Consider the following 18,170-nt stretch of genomic DNA (forward strand, 5'->3'; position numbering starts at 1 on the left):
AATTGCTTAACATGTCACATAATAAGTTGCATGGACTCACTCAGTGTGCAAAACTTGTGTTTAAATAGTTGTAATGAATACCTCATCTCTGTACCCTACACATACAATTATCTGTAAGGTCCCTCAGTTGAGTAGCACATTTCAACCACAGATTCAACCACAAAGACCAGGGAGGTTTTCCAATTCCTCCCAAAGGGCACCTATTGGTAGATTGGTTTAAAAAAGCAGACATTATATATCCCTTTTAGCATGGTGAAGTTATTAATTACACTTTGGATGGTGTATCAACACACCCAGTCACTACAACGATACGGGCATCCTTCCTAACTCAGTTGCCGGAGAGGAAGGAAACTGGTGACTTTAAAACAGTTTGAGTTTAATGGCTAAGATAGAAGAAAACTGAGGATGGATCAACAACGTTGTAGTTACTCCACAATAATAACCTAATTAACAGAGGGAAAATGCATCCTGTTTGCAACAAGACGCTAAAGTAATTCTGCAAAAAAATGTGGCAAAGCAATACATTTTTTGTCCTGAATACAAAGTGTTATGTTTGGGGAAAATCCAATACAACACATTACTGATTACCACTCTCCATATTTTCAAGAATTGTAGTGGCTGCATCATGTTATGGGTATGGTTGTAATCATTAAGGACTGGGGAGTTTTTCGGGGATAAAAAATATACTGAATGGTGCCAATGTAACAGTGTAGGTTCCGTCCCTATCTTCGCCCCAACCCGGGTTCGAACCAGGGACCCTTGCACACATCAACAACTGACACCCACGAAGCATCGTTACCCATCGCGCCACAAAAGCCGCGGCCCTTGCAACGCAAGGGGAAACCCTACTTCTAGTCTCAGAGCGAATGACGTCACTGATTGAAACGCTATTAGCGCGCACCACTTCTAACTAATTAGCCATTTCACATCGGTTACACCAAGCACAGGCAAAATCCTAGAGGAAAATCTGGTTCAGTCTGCTTTCCACCAGACACGGGGTTGAATTCACCTTTCAGTAGGACAATAACCTGAAACACAAGGCCAAATCTACACGTGAGTTGCTTACCAAGAAGGCAGTGAATATTCCTTAGTGGCAGAGTTACAGTGTTGACTTAAATCTCCTTAGAAATCTATGGCAAGAACTGAAAATGGTGGTCTAGCAATGATCAACAACCAATTTGACAGAGCTTGAAGAGTTATGAAAAGAATAATGGGCAAATGTTTCTCAATCCAGGTGTGGAATTCTCTTAGAGACTTACCCAGAAAGACTCACAGCTGTAATCGCTGCCAAAGGTGCCAAAGGTGCTTCTGCAAATTATTGACTCGGTATGTGATATTAAATTAGATATTTCTGTATTTCATTTTCAATAAATCTGCAAAGAAATCTAAAAACATGTTTTCACTTTGTCGTTTTAGGGTATTGTGTTTAGATATGTGAGAGAAAAAAATCAATTTAAACCATTTTAAATTCAGGCTGTAGCACAAAATGTGGAAAACGTCAAGGGGTATGAATACTGTCTGAAGGCACTTAGTAATCAATCATATAGTTGCTACCGCTCCACTTTACTAACCACTACTAGAATGTTCTTGGATTCCAGATATACAATTTCACAATTTATGAATTGTATGCCTACAGTTTTGCTGGAGGAAAGAAAATTCCAACAACCATCTAATTACATTGGGAACATTAATATATTCATTTTCATCCACATTGATTCACACTGGGCAAGACCAGCTAATATGAAATCATGTTTTTCAGTCATGTGTTATATTTTTTCTAATGGACTGATGTTTGAATCATGATGCTACCATTTTTTGTGTTTTTCTTTAAATAAAAGATTGGAATCGTAATACCCATGAACAAATGTCAGTTAACTTAGTTGATATCTATGAAAAGTCTCAATATGAACAGTTCCCGCTTCTACTGTTATTCAACAGAAACAATAAAGGCATGGGCTCTCCTCACAAATGCACCCAGCCGGAAATAATGACCCTTTAATAATGACCCTTTAAAGGCCACTTTGTACTGTACAGGGAGGGGGGCCTCTATGCCATGTTGCTCTGTCAGGGGTTTGAACAATGGAACCACATATTCTTTATCGGTCGGCTCAGGTATAAAAGCGATAGGGGGACATACAGAAACTTGTGCAATCCTGAGACCAACACAGTAACCGCAACCATGTCTATGGGCAAGGTGTGTGGAGCTTTGATGAAACTGGACGTTTTAAGCAGAAGTTTTTCAAATTTGTTTATAACCATCAATGAATTGTACTGTACTGTTAGAACTACATCTAATTTTAATAAATGATGGTTTTGTTGTGTGTTTTTAGATCATCTTCTACGAGGACAGGAACTTCCAGGGTCGTTCCTATGAGACCTCCAGCGACTGCCCTGAACTGACCTCCTACCTGAGCAGGTGCAACTCCTGCAGAGTTGAGAGCGGCTGCTTCATGGTGTACGATCGTTCCAACTTCATGGGAAACCAGTACTTTGTGAGGAGGGGAGAGTATGGTGACTACCAGCGTATGGGCATGAGTGATTGCATCAGATCTTGCCGTAACATCCCCATGGTAAATATATTAAACCTGTTCATTTTGACTCCCATAGGCCACATGTACAACTCCAGCAAAAGCAATGTGATGGTATATTTGGAATGATTTGGTAAAACACTTTTCCCATATCCATTTACAGCACAGAGGAAACTTCAGGATGAGGATTTACGAGAAGGAGAACTTTGGAGGTCAGATGCACGAGATGAGCGACGACTGTGAGTCCATGACCGATCGTTTCCGCATGAACGACATGCAGTCCTGCAACGTGATGGACGGCCACTGGCTGATGTACGAGCAGCCCCACTTCAGAGGCAGGCAGATGTACATGAGGCCTGGAGAGTACAGGAACATGAGAGAGTTGAGCATGCACATGGGCTCCAACCCCATGAGGTTCAACAGCATGAGGCGTATTTTGGATTCTTGTTATTAAATTCACCAATTACTAAAATTACGAGTCTAAATAAAATCACCTAACTTTTAAATGAAAGTGTCTTTAATTTTCATTTGAGTCCTTGGTTTGAGGTAAAGGGGCATTCAGAAGAGACATCTGCATGTTCGTATGGTTCGTTTTCCCATACAAGTGCAATGGGAGCAGATACATTGTACTTCAAAACTTGATGTGGAGTTAATTAATGGTGTTAGAAAATGTTGAAAAATCCCAATCTGTTAAAACCACTGATCCTTATATATGGTTAATGTTGAAGTAAATGTTAAAGTACTGTCTATTCTAGTAGTAAGTAAATATTCTGTTGGAAATACTTTGTGTTACAGCTCCTGCTTCAGCTGCAATAGAAGCAACAACACAACACAACTGTGACACAACTCTAATTATTCATACTGTAAAGGATAGAAAATGAATTGTGGATATTTGTTGGGAATACATCTTGTGTGGATGTTTAAACTGCAATCTGCAGTTGTATACATTTTTGTACATTTAAATGAATGATATATACCCATTGATTCATGAAGAATGTATATTATAAATGCCCCATCAGAACCCAACATATAAGCTTGTTTTAACTCCTCTGTAAATGTAAACAAACACTGTATAGCCAAAGCATGGTTAAAAATATAGCGTTTATATCATATCATATCATGCATATCACATCATCATGAGGCGGCAGGAAGCCTAGTGGTTAGAGCGTTGGGCCAGTAACCGAAAGGTTGCTGGATTGAATCCCTGAGCTGACTAGGTAAAAACCTGTTGTTCTGCCCCTGAACAAGGCAGTTAACCCACTGTTCCTAGGCCGTCATTGAAAATAAGAATTTGTTCTTAACTGACTTGCCTCGTTAAATAAAAAATATAAAATTAAATGTACTGTTGATATCAGTGGATACATTTTTCAAGCCCATTCCCTCAGCTGTTTACCAAAGCAGATTGCCCCTTTAAACAGCTATGAAATATTATACATTTTTTATTGAAGTGAAGACTTATTGAAATAAACAGCTCCAAAGCTGAACCATTTATGCTCCACAAATACTGCCATCCTTACACACATACTGCCACTTAGAAAAGTCACAGGAAACCCAGGAGAGGGCAGCACCTCCACAGTATAAGAGCAGAGTGCTGGATTTTGGGCAGAGATGACAGGTCAATAAAAATTATTCAGTTGAATTATTGTATCTCCAACATGATGACTTTATAGGTTTAACCATTAGATTCAATCCTTATAGATTTGAGACTCATCCAAAGACTGGGATGCTGTTATGATTTCTAAATAATAAATTATATTTTATATACATATATTTTATTTTATATTTTATATCACATACAATTTGAATATCATAATCTACAGTGAGGGGGGAAAAGTATTTGATCCCCTGCTGATTTTGTACGTTTGCCCACTGACAAAGAAATGATCAGTCTATAATTTTAATGGTAGGTTTATTTGAACAGAGAGACAGAATAACAACAACAAAAAATCCAGAAAAACGCATGTCAAAAATGTTATAAATTGATTTGCATTTTAATGAGGGAAATAAGTATTTGACCCCCTCTGCAAAACATGACTTAGTACTTGGTGGCAAAACCCTTGTTGGCAATCACAGAGGTCAGACGTTTCTTGTAGTTAGCCACCAGGTTTGCACACATCTCAGGAGGGATTTTGTCCCACTCCTCTTTGCAGATCTTCTCCAAGTCATTAAGGTTTCGAGTCTGACGTTTGGCAACTCGAACCTTCAGCTCCCTCCACAGATTTTCTATGGGATTAAGGTCTGGAGACTGGCTAGGCCACTCCAGGACCTTAATGTGCTTCTTCTTGAGCCACTCCTTTGTTTCCTTGGCCATGTGTTTTGGGTGATTGTCATTCTGGAATACCCATCCACGACCCATTTTCAATGCCCTGGCTGAGGGAAGGAGGTTCTCACCCAAGATTTGACGGTACATGGCTCCGTCCATCGTCCTTTTGATGTGGTGAAGTTGTCCTGTCCCCTTAGCAGAAAAACACCCCCAAAGCATAATGTTTCCACCTCCATGTTTGACGGTGGGGATGGTGTTCTTGGGGTCATAGGCAGCATTCCTCCTCCTCCAAACACGGCGAGTTGAGTTGAGCTCCATTTTGGTCTCATCTGACCACAACACTTTCACCCAGTTGTCCTCTGAATCATTCAGATGTTCATTGGCAAACTTCAGATGGGCATGTATATGTGCTTTCTTGAGCAGGGGGACCTTGCGGGCGCTGCAGGATTTCAGTACTTCTCGGCGTAGTGTGTTACCAATTGTTTTCTTGGTGACTATGGTCCCAGCTGCCTTGAGATCATTGACAAGATCCTCCCGTGTAGTTCTGGGCTGATTCCTCACCGTTCTCATGATCATTGCAACTCCACGAGGTGAGATCTTGCATGGAGCCCCAGGCCGAGGGAGATTGACAGTTCTTTTGTGTTTCTTCCATTTGCGAATAATCGCACCAACTGTTGTCACCTTCTCACCAAGCTGCTTGGCGATGGTCTTGTAGCCCATTCCAGCCTTGTGTAGGTCTACAATCTTGTCCCTGACATCCTTGGAGAGCTCTTTGGTCTTGGCCATGGTGGAGAATTTGGAATCTGATTGATTGATTGCTTCTGTGGACAGGTGTCTTTTATACAGGTAACAAACTGAGATTAGGAGCACTCCCTTTAAGAGTGTGCTCCTAATCTCAGCTCGTTACCTGTATAAAAGACACCTGGGAGCCAGAAATCTTTCTGATTGAGAGGGGGTCAAATACTTATTTCCCTCATTAAAATGCAAATCAATTTATAACATTTTTGACATGCATTTTTCTGGATTTTTTTGTTGTTATTCTGTCTCTCACTGTTCAAATAAACCTACCATTAAAATTATAGACTGATCATTTCTTTGTCAGTGGGCAAATGTACAAAATCAGCAGGGGATCAAATACTTGTTTCCCTCACTGTATATGTAGATATGCATAATGCATAATGTAGATATGCATAATGTAGATAAGCAAAATGTAGATATGCATAATATAAATATGTATACATTTCTAATAAACAAAGAGTCGACTAATACTAAATAACATGTAAAAATAGACCAATTAGATGTAATGAATAACAAACACATTGTTTATATACAGTACTATGCCATGATGCATTTTAATGATGTGCATTAGGAAGCAGAGAGCTCATATATCAACCGCTACAGAAACATTTAAATAACGCTTATCTAGCTAGAATAAAGCTGTCAACCATCACAAGATCTGGCATTGACAAATAGCCTGGGGAATTTGGCCTAGGTTCTGCAGCTGTAGTCACTACATGTATGTTTCCTTACCTTGAAAGCAAAAGCCTGTTTTGGTTTCTTTTGTAGCCATGGACATTAATATTTGCTTACCAAAAAAAATGAAACCGCAATCTCTCTAAATTTTATTTTTAACATCGAACTACTTTGATACCAAGTTGTGATTGTCTATCAGCTGACAGAGTTGTTGCAGAGAGGAATCAGAAGGGGTTGTGGAAGCAGTTTGCTATTTGAATACATGAATGGTGACCATGATGGTACACAATACAGTTGAACAGTTTGTCCTGTTCAAATTCACAGTCATTCAGGTTTCATTACGTACTTCTGGAAATGACTGGAGAATCGGGAAGCAGCCATTCATTACAGTCAAAATGAGTCCCAATGTAAATATTCAAGGTCACTCTCCTGTTGGCCACTAGGGTCACTCTCCTGTTGCCTATAGTGTAAAACTCTATCAATACAGTCAATCACATGACCTGGGTTGTTGGCCACACCAGCAGCCCCTCACTTGGCTGTGGATCAACTGAGACCAGAGGTGGCACGAGCACAAGTTTGACTGGACATATTCCAAAACCTCACCCCTGAAACAGTACGGAAACCACCAGGCAAGGGGAGTCAAATCTGTCCTTTTCTATAATCCATCATATTTTTATTATATTTTGCAGTGTGTTTGAAATGTTCATGGATTATATTTGTATGTAGCTAGAGATTCAGAAAGTAGTACATGTCAAACAATACTGGTGATATTTGTGCACATCTGATCATATTTTACATTCACTCCAGTGAAAGGTGAATCACATAAATCAATTAATGTGTATCTGTGAGGACCTACTTTTAAAGATCAAATAAATGCTTGATAAATCAGTTTTGCGTTGGGTATTCTGTCATCAGCTTTGGGTTGGGTATTCTGTCATCAGCTTTGCGTTGGGTATTCTGTCATCAGCTTTGGGTTGGGTATTCTGTCATCAGCTTTGGGTTGGGTATTCTGTCATCAGCTTTGGGTTGAGTATTCTGTCATCAGCTTTGGGTTGGGTATTCTGTCATCAGCTTTGGGTTGGGTATTCTGTCATCAGCTTTGGGTTGGGTATTCTGTCATCAGCTTTGGGTTGGGTATTCTGTCATCAGCTTTGGGTTGGGTATTCTGTCATCAGCTTTGCGTTGGGTATTCTGTCATCAGCTTTGGGTTGGGTATTCTGTCATCAGCTTTGCGTTGGGTATTCTGTCATCAGCTTTGGGTTGGGTATTCTGTCATCAGCTTTGGGTTGGGTATTCTGCCATCAGCTTTGCGTTGGGTATTCTGTCATCAGCTTTGGGTTGGGTATTCTGTCATCAGCTTTGGGTTGGGTATTCTGTCATCAGCTTTGCGTTGGGTATTCTGTCATCCGTTCTTTAAGTTACTAGATCTTGTTTTGCCGCTGATAAACACGTCTATTACATGAGGGGTTAATTAGCACCATTGAAGCCTTTGTGTAGCGAACAAAAAGGTCATTCACCCTGCTGACAAAGAAAAACAACTATCTTTTGTAGTTTGGCAGCCGTGCTGTCTTTTCAAAAAGGCTGACATCTAAAGTTAATTGATCAACATATCAATGTCTCTATTCCTAGAGGGTATAAAAAGGGCCATGGTTCGCCTAGTCAGTGTTGCAGTGTGACCAAATTTAGCCAACACAATGGGAAAGGTAAGGATTGTTGTTTCGCTGCACATATTTTGTCCCGTCGCACGTTCTTGTTCACTGTTTGTCTGACAGAACACAGAACAATGAACACCTGCGAGAGATCCTTTGCATTGAACAAAACTGAATGGGGTTGTTTTACCAGCCATACACATGTTCTTTCCATTGTTCATACAGATGTAGGATCTTAATTTGACCTACATTGTCACAGCAAAATAATCCTGCAGCAACAGGGTTTGAACGTTTAGTCCATAATGTCGCTTAATTGGTGGTTAGGCTATTAGCTGGCAGAAAGTAGGCTACATGAAAAGCGCCATACTGTTAATATAACCGTGTGTTAGTGTGGATTTGCAGAGAATTTATGTAAATCACGAAGCTTGGTGCTTGAAAAATCTCAGAAACAAAAGAATGACAAAATTAAGATCCTACATCTGTACACATGTTTACTTCGATTACTATTTTTAGATAATCTTCTACGAGGACAAGAACTTCCAGGGTCGCTCCTATGAGTGCACCGTCGACTGTGCCGACCTGCACATCCATTTCAGCCGCTGTAACTCCATACAAGTGGAGAGCGGTAGCTGGATGGTCTATGAGCGCCCAAACTACATGGGCTACCAATACTTCCTGAGAAGGGGAGAGTATCCCGACTACCAGCGCTGGATGGGCTTTAATGACTGTGTGAAATCCTGCCGCATGATTCCTCAAGTGAGCCCATATTCCTCTTTCCTGGTATACAAGTTAACCCATCATTGATGTAGGTAGTAATAAACATGGTAAATAAAAATGAAACTTGAAACTTAATAGTAAAGAAACTGAATGAACATAGCTGTCTTCTCTTCCTTGTCCTCAGAATCAGGGAGCTCACAAGATGAGAATCTACGAGCGCTCTGACTTTGGCGGTCAGATGTTGGAGTTTGCCGATGACCTCCCTTCCCTCTATGATCGATTCCAGTACAATGATATCCACTCCTGCAATGTTATGGAGGGGTATTGGCTCTTCTATGAGCATCCCAACTACAGAGGCAGGCAGTACCTCCTGAGGCCTGGCGAGTACAGGAGATACAGTGACTGGGGAGCCATCAGTTCAAGGGTTGGTTCAATCAGACGTGCTGTTGCTCACCCAAACTGACAGGCAATTGATCATCAACATGAAACTGAGCCTAACATTTAAATTAAATAAAGTTAGGTCCACCTGCAATCCTATTGTCTTCTATAATGTTCACGCAATAAGTATGAAAACATGCTACATACTGTCCCATAACCTAGTATACACCATGCAAAGTTTCAACACATTTGTTGAATCGAGGCATTTAATAGTTTTACGTCTTATACTGTCATTTTGAGAGAAAACTGATGGTCATATTCATTGTCCAAATACAAAATTATAGTCAATAAAATAATGGTTTCTATTTTCAAGCCATTTATCCAAAGACGTAAGAATGGTTACCTCACTCTCCTAAAATACTTTTTACTTCTAAAGTAAAACCATAAAACTATCATTTGAGATCAGAATTTTAACACCCACTGTGTTAAATGTAACACTTTCTTAGTGTGTACTATATATTTCACCCACCGAAATAGTGTCAAACCAACACTTTTCAAAAGGTTGATGAACTAACCCGCCAAGAGTGTTGTGTCCCTAACACCACAGGTGTTGCAAATTCTGACTTAAAATTAACACTTTATTAGAGCTGATGCTGTTACACTTTCTCAGTGTTGGGGAATTAACACCTGTGGTCTTGCAGTAACTTGTGGGGGTGTTTTTTTTTTTAACACTGTAGGGTTAAAGAGTTATTTTTATTTCCCAGGGTGCTTTTCGAGCACATTTTTGAGATTCTAGTACCACCCATGACTGTATTTGCTAATGACAGAGATATCATTGTTGCATTTGATAACTTTCAGTCCTGTAGTCTTCACCAAATGAGTGCCTTTGTCATAAGAAATACATATTTTTTTTTATAATACCATACTTTGACAACCAAGTTTTACCCTAACACAGTGGTCTGAAACACCTGGTTTGCAGGCCACATCAACAAGTCATATTATGCTGTCTTGCAAAGTGTTGTAAAATTCCTATTGTAATTCAGACAGAGTCAAGATATCCAACTATTGGAACTTTTAATCACCCACAATCTGCAGTTAGGTTGACTGCCAAGGAGGTGAAGATTGATAAATGAGACTATCTAAACCATCTAAACTGGAACAACCGTCTCAATAATGGGTGAAATAAGTCAAACCACTTACAGATTGGATTAGTTTAGAAAAATGTGTTTTATTTATCGTTGTGTAGTTTAAGATCAATTAATCAATCATTGTACATGGAGAAATATAGATATTAAAAGAAACTGTTCTAAAAAGCAACCTGAAACAAAGCATGCTGGGAAATAGGATAATGAGGACCCTCCCATGTCTTTTTCAATCTGAGAGAAAAATAACTCAACACAGTCGAGTAACAAATCAAATTCAATCAAATGTTATTTATCACATGCGTCGTATACAATAGGTGTAGACCTTACAGTGAAATGCTTACTTGCAAGCCCTTAACCAACAATGCAGTTTTAAGAAAACACCTAAAAAAAGTAAGAGATAAGAATAACAAATAATTAAGTAAAATAACAGTAGCGGGGATATGTACAGGGGAAACAACAACCCCATGTGGTGTTGATTCCACTGTGATTCAAACAACACTTATTTTATTCTCTGCAGGTGGGGTCAATTTAAATCCCACTGGTGTTAACCCCACTAGAATCAACACTCAAAAATAACACCGTTTTTACCTCAACACCAAGATTTGAACACCTGCACATTTGTTGAGCACCAGCAACTCTCAATACCTCAATGTGAGTGACAGAGAGAACACAAAGACTCATTCAATAAAAACGTGTACATCAAGCACAATTCTGCACAACATAACAGTTAAAACAGTTTAGTAAACTGAATTTGTTTCTGGATACTGTATAAAAAAAATATATACCCCACTGTATAACTAACTCTACACAATATTAGCTTTATTTTTTTAAATCATTTCTCTATTCAAATTTGGTTCTTCATCATCATGAACCACACTCTGTCAATTAAGCTGGCTTGATAAGTAACCTTGCCAGAGACCTGAACACTTGCTTTAGCTCCCCAAGCTAATGCCAAGGCATTATCTCAGCAAGCTTAAACTGTGGAGAATGGCAACCAGTCAGTCACAAACACACATAAAACTGTTCTGAGCACATTTTCCTTCTTGGTCTTCAACCTCCCTCTAAGCCCATTTTGAAAGTTACATAAATACGGCAATATCTCACATTCGTTTTTCAGCCAATCCGCAACCCAACACGTTTTATTATTCTAAATAGACTTGAAAACTTGATTGGAATTTGAGGACATGTTCTCAACTGGTTAATTGTATTTTTATTTTATTTTTTGTATTTTATTTTGTATAGCCTACTAATCAGACCAATATCTATTTGTGCAGTTAGATGACAAATCAAAGTTTAATTTGGTGTTCCTGCTGTTCTCTTTAGCCAGAATCCTAACAGAATCTTAATTTGATCTCAATGCACAATTTACACAAGTCTGAGCTTAGCACATGGTCCTGAGGTTAGGATTTGGGCCTTTATGTATGCTGTCCCTTAGTAACATAAATATGGTATGCCATTTCTTATATATGTTGACTAGCTACATCCACAGTTGTGGGCCTTGAGTTGAGACATAAAGGCATCATCTTCCCATGTGATGTGTGCAATAAGCACTCTGGGTAATTAGGTACTCCTCATAGGAATATTTTACTCCCTTTCGAATTGTATGGAACGAAACAGTGTCTGGTCTAGTGGTAGAGCTACCCATTCCAGACCAGGCATACCCGCTGGAAACGGGGTTACGAATCCCGACTTGGTTGTTCTCATCTGTCATGTATGTCTCCCACTGTCGATACACAATATATTAACCAAAATAAAAATATATATATTTAAAGAGTTACATGGAATGTAATTAATTAAGGCATTTTCCAGTTGTCTCCATTAACATGTTCTTAAGGTTTACTTAAAGAAATGTAAAAAGGGGCAATAATTCGTTTATAAAATGGGAATGAATAGTTTATAGAGCAGATAAATAAACAGTTATAACACATAAGTTTGAAATTATGTGATTGTTATTTTGGCGCGTGCGAAATAGTGATCTCATGTATGATTGCAATGTTATTGAGTACTACTGAAATGAATACCAGTGCAGCCATGCAAGCTCAGGCAACCAGCTGAAAGACAAGCACATTATTTCAACCATTCTACTATAATTATCTATGAACTAAATAACTAACATTTTATTAACTACTTATAACCCCCTTCTTTAAACAATTTTTAGTGTGCCTTAAAGTCTTTAAAAAAGCAAAAGCATTCAGGTATGACCAGGACTGCAGCTTGCACAATGTAAAAGAGTTGCTTGAAGACTTTTCACCATACTACTTACAGTATACTCTACATGTACATTTTCATGTAATCACTGTGGTAAAATTTACCAGACACTCTTATCCAGAGCGACTTACATGAGCAATTAGGGTTAAGTGCCTTGCTCAAGGGCACATTGACAGATTTGTCACCTAGTCGGCTCGGGGATTCAAACCAGCGACCTTTCAGTTAATGGCTCAATGCTCTTAACCACTAGGCTACCTGCCACCCATTTACAAAGCTTCAGTGATGTTAAATATGGTGTGCAATTTGTTTTGACGGAAGCTGAATACCAGTAGATGAAAATCGGACAGACAAATGAGTTATGAAAGATCTTCAATTATTTTATTACCTTGAACAATTAAATACATTTAATTGCACATATCAGTGATACGCCTCATGCTCATGAACCTCATGCCTCCCATTCCCATGCCCATCTCTCTGAAGTTCCTGTACTCTCCAGGCCTCAGGTACATCTGCCTGCCTCTGAAGTGGGGCTGCTCGTACATCAGCCAGTGGCCGTCCATCACGTTGCAGGACTGGCAGTCGGACATACGGTAACGCTCCTGGATGGAGTCACAGTCGTCCATCATCTCGTGCATCTGACCTCCGAAGTTCTCCCTCTCGTAGATCCTCATCCTGAAGGATCCTCTGTGCTGTAATGCATTTATTTATTTATTTACATTATTTTAGGATGTTTATGTTCTTTGAAAGTTGTTCATCCTAAAATAGGAAATTGCACAATAATGTATAAACGTGAGATAAGGTATCTTACCTGGGGGATCATTCTGCAGGACCGGATGTTGTCAAACATCATGCCCATGCTTATCATGCGCTGCATGTCAGGGTACTCTCCCCTCCTCATGAAGAACTGCTGGCCCATGAAGCTGGGGCGCTCGTACGCCATGAAGCAGCCGCTCTCCACCCTGCAGGACTGGCAGCGGGACATGTAGGAGGAAATGTCAGGGCAGTCGCTCATGCACTCATAGGAGCGGCCCTGGAAGTTCCTGTCCTCGTAGAAGGTTATCTATAGGAAAAGGGGTGACATATTTGTTTTATTCTTGAAATGGCAAAAAGGATGTACTGTACCGTAATTTTATTTTTAGACACTGGTAATATTGGATTACTGATTCCTATAATACATAGCTAAATAATGTTTCTGTAATATTATATTTACAGAATATAGGATGTACATTTTACTATTGTAAAACTGTAGCCTATATGTAGATACTGTGAGTCTGCTCAGATTACCTTGCCCATGTTGGTGGTTGGTAGTTGACAGTGGATCAGCTTGTACTTCTACCAGCCACTCTGTGGTAATTTTATACAGAAACCAGAGGGCCAAGGTGTGTTGTTATTCAAATGTCCAAAGCTGATGATTGAGCAGTATGACGGCTTTTGCTGAACAGGGCCTATGAAGTGTAACAAAGGTTTTCATCCATACATTTCTGGCAGGGATGACCTGTGTTGTCGGTTACATTATAAGCATAACTTTTGTGTACACGTATCAGTAAGAATGTTCTTTGCATTCATTGTGGTCTGGTAATCGAGGATGTACAGTAGAGAACCTGAGATGAGGTTGATTTACAGTACACATCCCAGTTGAACAGATAGAAACCAATATTACTTTTACAGTTATAGTGAAAAAATAAGCGATTTTATGATGTCCTCAATCTAGTACAGTATACTGGTCATGTTTGATCTCTTTTATAATGATTTCATGTCCTTGAAATAATAATCTTATAACATGCAACTATAGATTGTTATTGATAACTGAGTAAAGGGTGGAAAGGTAGGGCAGCAGGTAGCCTAGCGGTTAGAGTGTTGGTCCAGTATACGAAAGGTAGTTGGTTTGAAAACCTGACCTGACAAGGTGAGAAATCTGTCGAAGTGCGCCTGAGCATCGGTGCTTTCCTACTATGGTTGACCCTATAAAACAACACATTTCACTACACATATCTGATGTACGTGACAATGTTTTTCTGAAAGGAAATGATTGTTTCACCTGCCTGTAAATTGTATTTGTCATTTATCCACTGGATAGTGTGCTGATAAATGTTTGTGAAATGAATTGAATAATTGTTGTTTAATGAATTGAATATTAGAATTGGTTTTGATGGGTGATTGATTTACAACGACAACCATCACACCTTCAAGACACAAGTGCATGCACTTCATTCCGTTCAAAAAGATGATGGGGACTGATAGGGCTGGTGTATATGTGAGAATTGCATAGGAAGTATGCATGTGCTTTTTACAATTGACATCCTTATTTCTCTCATGTCACTTTCATTCTATACAATATAGTGTATGTAGCTATGCACATATGTAATTTGTATTAATCTCACAATTAATTCATTACTGATTACTAAAGTGATATAATGCTGATATCTGATTTTGCTGAGACCAGAATGAATGTATTTTTATCTTGCAATTACCTCATATAATTGTTTGAATATTTGCCAAACCCTTCTACAATGCATCAAACATTTCTTTCCACCAGGGTTGACGTAAGATGGTTATTACCCTTTTCCCCTCTCACCACTGATAGGACCAATAATGGTTGAGAATTAATATCATATTATTTAGTTCTGATTGAAGTAATAAGTAAATTAGCAAGTAGCATGAGCCTCGGCTAATGGGAGCCGGATCGGCTCATTGGAGCAGGAGCTAATCCTGTTTCTGTAGGGTGAGGCAGCTTGATGTACAAGTACACCTCCTGGACAGGACCCTAGTCTATTGCAAGCTATCTCTTTAATGCTGAGTGCCAAGCAGAGATGCATAGGGTCCAATTTTGTCAGTCTTTGGTATTACTTGCCCAGTGATCACAAGTTGGTTGATTGAATTGATAGCTCAACTCATGTTGATGGTAATTATGGTCTTTATTTTTTGTTTTGTCTTTTAATACATAACTGCGTATTGTTTAAGGTGATTTTCTATATTTTCCTAGATGTGTGGTTTTCTTTTTATGTGAAAATATATTTTTTAACTATACTGGAATGTCTGTATTTTTAGGCAGTCCCTTAGCACAAACCACTTTTGGTAACACTTTATAATAACTTTCATGAATCAGCCATTATAAATGTTTCTAAATATTTATATATGCTCATAAATGCATTACAAATTACTATAAATGCTTAGGAATTGTATTTATTTATTACTAGTTTATTAATGCTAGAGAACAGTGTTCAACTTTGAATTAAATATTTTCTCAGTTATGCTTTCCACTAATCTGCATTCCAGCAACATTAAGGCAGTTATATACAATTACACATTTTACATGACATTACATTCCTTCAATGCATGATGTTGTCATGCCTGACTCCTTAGACCAGGGCTTTTCTTAAACTATGTGTCAGGACCAAAAGTGGCCCCTGGGCATGTGACAGGTGGGTCGTAAGTTATCAGAATAAACTTAGAATCACACATCGTTTTTTATTCATTTGGGTCGTTAGGGGACGGTTTGGGTCACAGGAGGATGGTGAATTTCTTATTTGGGTCTTGAGCTGGAAAAGTTTAAGAAGCCATTCCTTAGACAGTCACTTACGGTAGCTAAAGCCATTTGATTTCAGTGTCCGAAAGTCTAGTAGCTGTAGTATTTTTTACAACTTTCTGGCACTGAAAGCTGAAAACAGTGACCTCCAGATGAGTGGTGTATGTTTTCAGGTTTGAATGCAGTAAGTGCCATAGTAAGTACTCTTATTGGTCAATATATGAGATACTGGATGCTTGGCCATAACAAAGTGGTAGTTGATAATTGTTCGCACAAGTAATGACATGGCCTTTATTGAATCATTCTTGGTAGTGTCATTTTATACCAACTTAAAACCACATAAATACAGTGAACATTTCATGAATATTAGTTATTTCAATAATGAAAACGTAAACAAGTCAGAGATCATTCGTACACAAAGGGGTTAAAAATTCAACCATTTTAATAACTAAGCATGTATTTACAGCAATTGCTTGAGCAGGATGGCTAAAAGTCAGTGACCCGTCTGAAAGAGCCTACAATGGCGCAGGTGGCGCACCATTCACGGTATCTCCTGTACTCTCCGGGTCTCAGGAAGTACTGTCGACCCCGGTAGTTGGGATACTCGTAGAAGATCCAGAAGCCATTCATGATATTACAGGAGTAGATGTGGCGGTGGTGGAAACGATCAGACACACAGGGACAGTCGTCCATGAATTCCATCATGTGACCACTGAAATCGGCCTTCTCGTAGATTCGCATCCTATATGAACCCCGGTACTGTGGAGCAAAAGGAAAAGCAATCAAAATGGCATCCAGTTGATACCGTACAGAGAGTAGATGGATAATATAATGGCAAGGTGGCATTAAATATCAACATCCATTTCCTGGATAGTTCTAGGAAGCTCATGAACCTAAATCATAAAACAGAGATGATGTAATAAAGATAAATAAATTATGTTCTTATCCTTGCTCCAACTCTCTTGTCTTGATAATCATTTTCTGGTACCTTCCGTTGCCTCAGTAAGACGTCCATACCCAGTCAGAACTTACCATTGGAATCATACGACATGATCGGATACAGCTGCTGAAGCCCATCCAACGCTGGTAATCAGCATACTCTCCCCTCCTCATGTAATACTGGTGACCCATGTAGTTGGGGCGCTCATAGATCATAAAACAGCCACTATCCACCCTGATGGAGTTACAGCGGCTGAAGTAGGAGTGCAGGTCTGTGCAGTCATTGCTGCACTCATAACTACGACCTTGGAAGTTCCTGTCCTCGTAAAATGTAATCTGCAAATCAAGAAATTTCAATGATAAGTTTCACTTTGGGCTGATATAGGTGGGGTGGGACCCACTATACAGCATATACTGAGCACATTACATAGCAGACAAGGGAGTAAAATGGTCAGAGTTTACAGTTCAAAAGCACAGGGAAAAAGTCCTACCTTGCCCATGGTCTCCGTTGGAGAGATTCCACATGTTTTCAGAGCTTTTTATACTACCTCTTGACAAACAAAGTATTGTTATTCAAATGCTCACATAGTTATAATTCAGGGTACTGGCACATGTTTTCCTTTTTGTTGGAGAACAACATTGGGTGAGAAATATGGATTTGTATTTGGAAAAACAGGATAAATAATTACTGGTTTGATGTTTTGACATGCATAGACAAAGGAAAAGACTAGTATGGTATCCACACGTCCAATAGACAATAGGTACAGAACAATATGGAACAGCCCTTTAGCATTAAATATGGTGCGTAACACTAGAGGTAGCCATTCAGGTCCTTGCTATCCTGGATCCTTGGGATGTCCCAACTCTGACTTTACCCCACTGAAGTTGACATTTAAAATGGTTAAGGTAGGGGTTAAGGTCAGGGTTAGGTAAGGGTTATGGTTAAGGTTAGGGTTATGGTTAGGGTAGGGGTTAAGTTTAGGGTTAGGGTTTAGGGTAGGTACATCCCAAGGATTCTGTATTGCACTAGCCTAGCTATTCACTATGCAATCTCATTTGCATTCTCAACCCATTTTATGCAAATGAGTACAGTCTGAAAAATGACATCCTGCTTGTAACACATGGAGTATTTACAGTATATGATGTGTTAACATCCAACGTGTCATAGGCTACTTACTGTACATTAATCACAGCACCAACATGATTACGAACACATTTTACTACAACTACATTATTACCAACCACCACCACCACCTTTACCATTACTAGTGCACCTCTGCTCGCTGTAGTTAGAAGAATTCAAGTGAGTTTTACATTTTTTTGCCACATTCTAGCTTTTCTTCA

General features: G+C 39.2%; 4 protein-coding genes across 4 annotated transcripts; 2 read left to right on the plus strand and 2 right to left on the minus strand.

The window, feature by feature from the left end:
- The first annotated feature begins 1,981 nt into the window (after positions 1-1,981).
- Positions 1,982-3,034, plus strand: LOC106582324 (gamma-crystallin M3-like). Its single transcript, XM_014165306.2, has 3 exons — positions 1,982-2,194; positions 2,331-2,570; positions 2,692-3,034. The coding sequence occupies exons 1-3, from the start codon at positions 2,054-2,056 to the stop codon at positions 2,980-2,982; spliced, it is 672 nt and encodes a 223-aa protein (XP_014020781.2). The 5' UTR covers positions 1,982-2,053; the 3' UTR covers positions 2,983-3,034.
- Positions 3,035-7,912: 4,878 nt separating this feature from the next.
- Positions 7,913-9,162, plus strand: LOC106582321 (gamma-crystallin S-1). The gene is made up of 3 exons (XM_014165302.1): positions 7,913-7,967; positions 8,427-8,669; positions 8,815-9,162. The coding sequence occupies exons 1-3, from the start codon at positions 7,959-7,961 to the stop codon at positions 9,091-9,093; spliced, it is 531 nt and encodes a 176-aa protein (XP_014020777.1). The 5' UTR covers positions 7,913-7,958; the 3' UTR covers positions 9,094-9,162.
- A 3,555-nt stretch (positions 9,163-12,717) lies between these two features.
- Positions 12,718-13,833, minus strand: LOC106582319 (gamma-crystallin M1-like). The gene is made up of 3 exons (XM_014165301.2): positions 13,646-13,833; positions 13,170-13,421; positions 12,718-13,050 (listed from the first exon to the last, which is right to left on the minus strand). The coding sequence occupies exons 1-3, from the start codon at positions 13,652-13,654 to the stop codon at positions 12,766-12,768; spliced, it is 546 nt and encodes a 181-aa protein (XP_014020776.1). The 5' UTR covers positions 13,655-13,833; the 3' UTR covers positions 12,718-12,765.
- Positions 13,834-16,311: 2,478 nt separating this feature from the next.
- LOC106582322 (gamma-crystallin M2) lies at positions 16,312-17,549 on the minus strand. Its single transcript, XM_014165303.2, has 3 exons — positions 17,318-17,549; positions 16,920-17,162; positions 16,312-16,646 (listed from the first exon to the last, which is right to left on the minus strand). Exons 1-3 carry the CDS (start codon positions 17,324-17,326, stop codon positions 16,374-16,376), a joined length of 525 nt encoding a protein of 174 aa, XP_014020778.1. The 5' UTR covers positions 17,327-17,549; the 3' UTR covers positions 16,312-16,373.
- Positions 17,550-18,170: the final 621 nt, after the last annotated feature.

The sequence above is a fragment of the Salmo salar genome, chromosome ssa21, assembly GCF_905237065.1.
Source record: "Salmo salar chromosome ssa21, Ssal_v3.1, whole genome shotgun sequence".
In the NCBI taxonomy this organism is placed as follows: domain Eukaryota; kingdom Metazoa; phylum Chordata; class Actinopteri; order Salmoniformes; family Salmonidae; genus Salmo; species Salmo salar.

Coding starts and splice junctions, on each gene's coding strand:
- LOC106582324 (XM_014165306.2), top strand. CDS start 2,054: ATGTTGCTCTGTCAGGGGTTTGAACAATGGAACCACATATTCTTTATC. Junction 2,195..2,330: donor CAACCATGTCTATGGGCAAG/GTGTGTGGAGCT, acceptor GTGTGTTTTTAG/ATCATCTTCTACGAGGACAG. Junction 2,571..2,691: donor CTTGCCGTAACATCCCCATG/GTAAATATATTA, acceptor ATCCATTTACAG/CACAGAGGAAACTTCAGGAT.
- LOC106582321 (XM_014165302.1), top strand. Junction 8,670..8,814: donor CCTGCCGCATGATTCCTCAA/GTGAGCCCATAT, acceptor CCTTGTCCTCAG/AATCAGGGAGCTCACAAGAT.
- LOC106582319 (XM_014165301.2), bottom strand. Junction 13,051..13,169: donor CCTGCAGAATGATCCCCCAG/GTAAGATACCTT, acceptor AATGCATTACAG/CACAGAGGATCCTTCAGGAT.
- LOC106582322 (XM_014165303.2), bottom strand. Junction 16,647..16,919: donor CATGTCGTATGATTCCAATG/GTAAGTTCTGAC, acceptor TTTGCTCCACAG/TACCGGGGTTCATATAGGAT.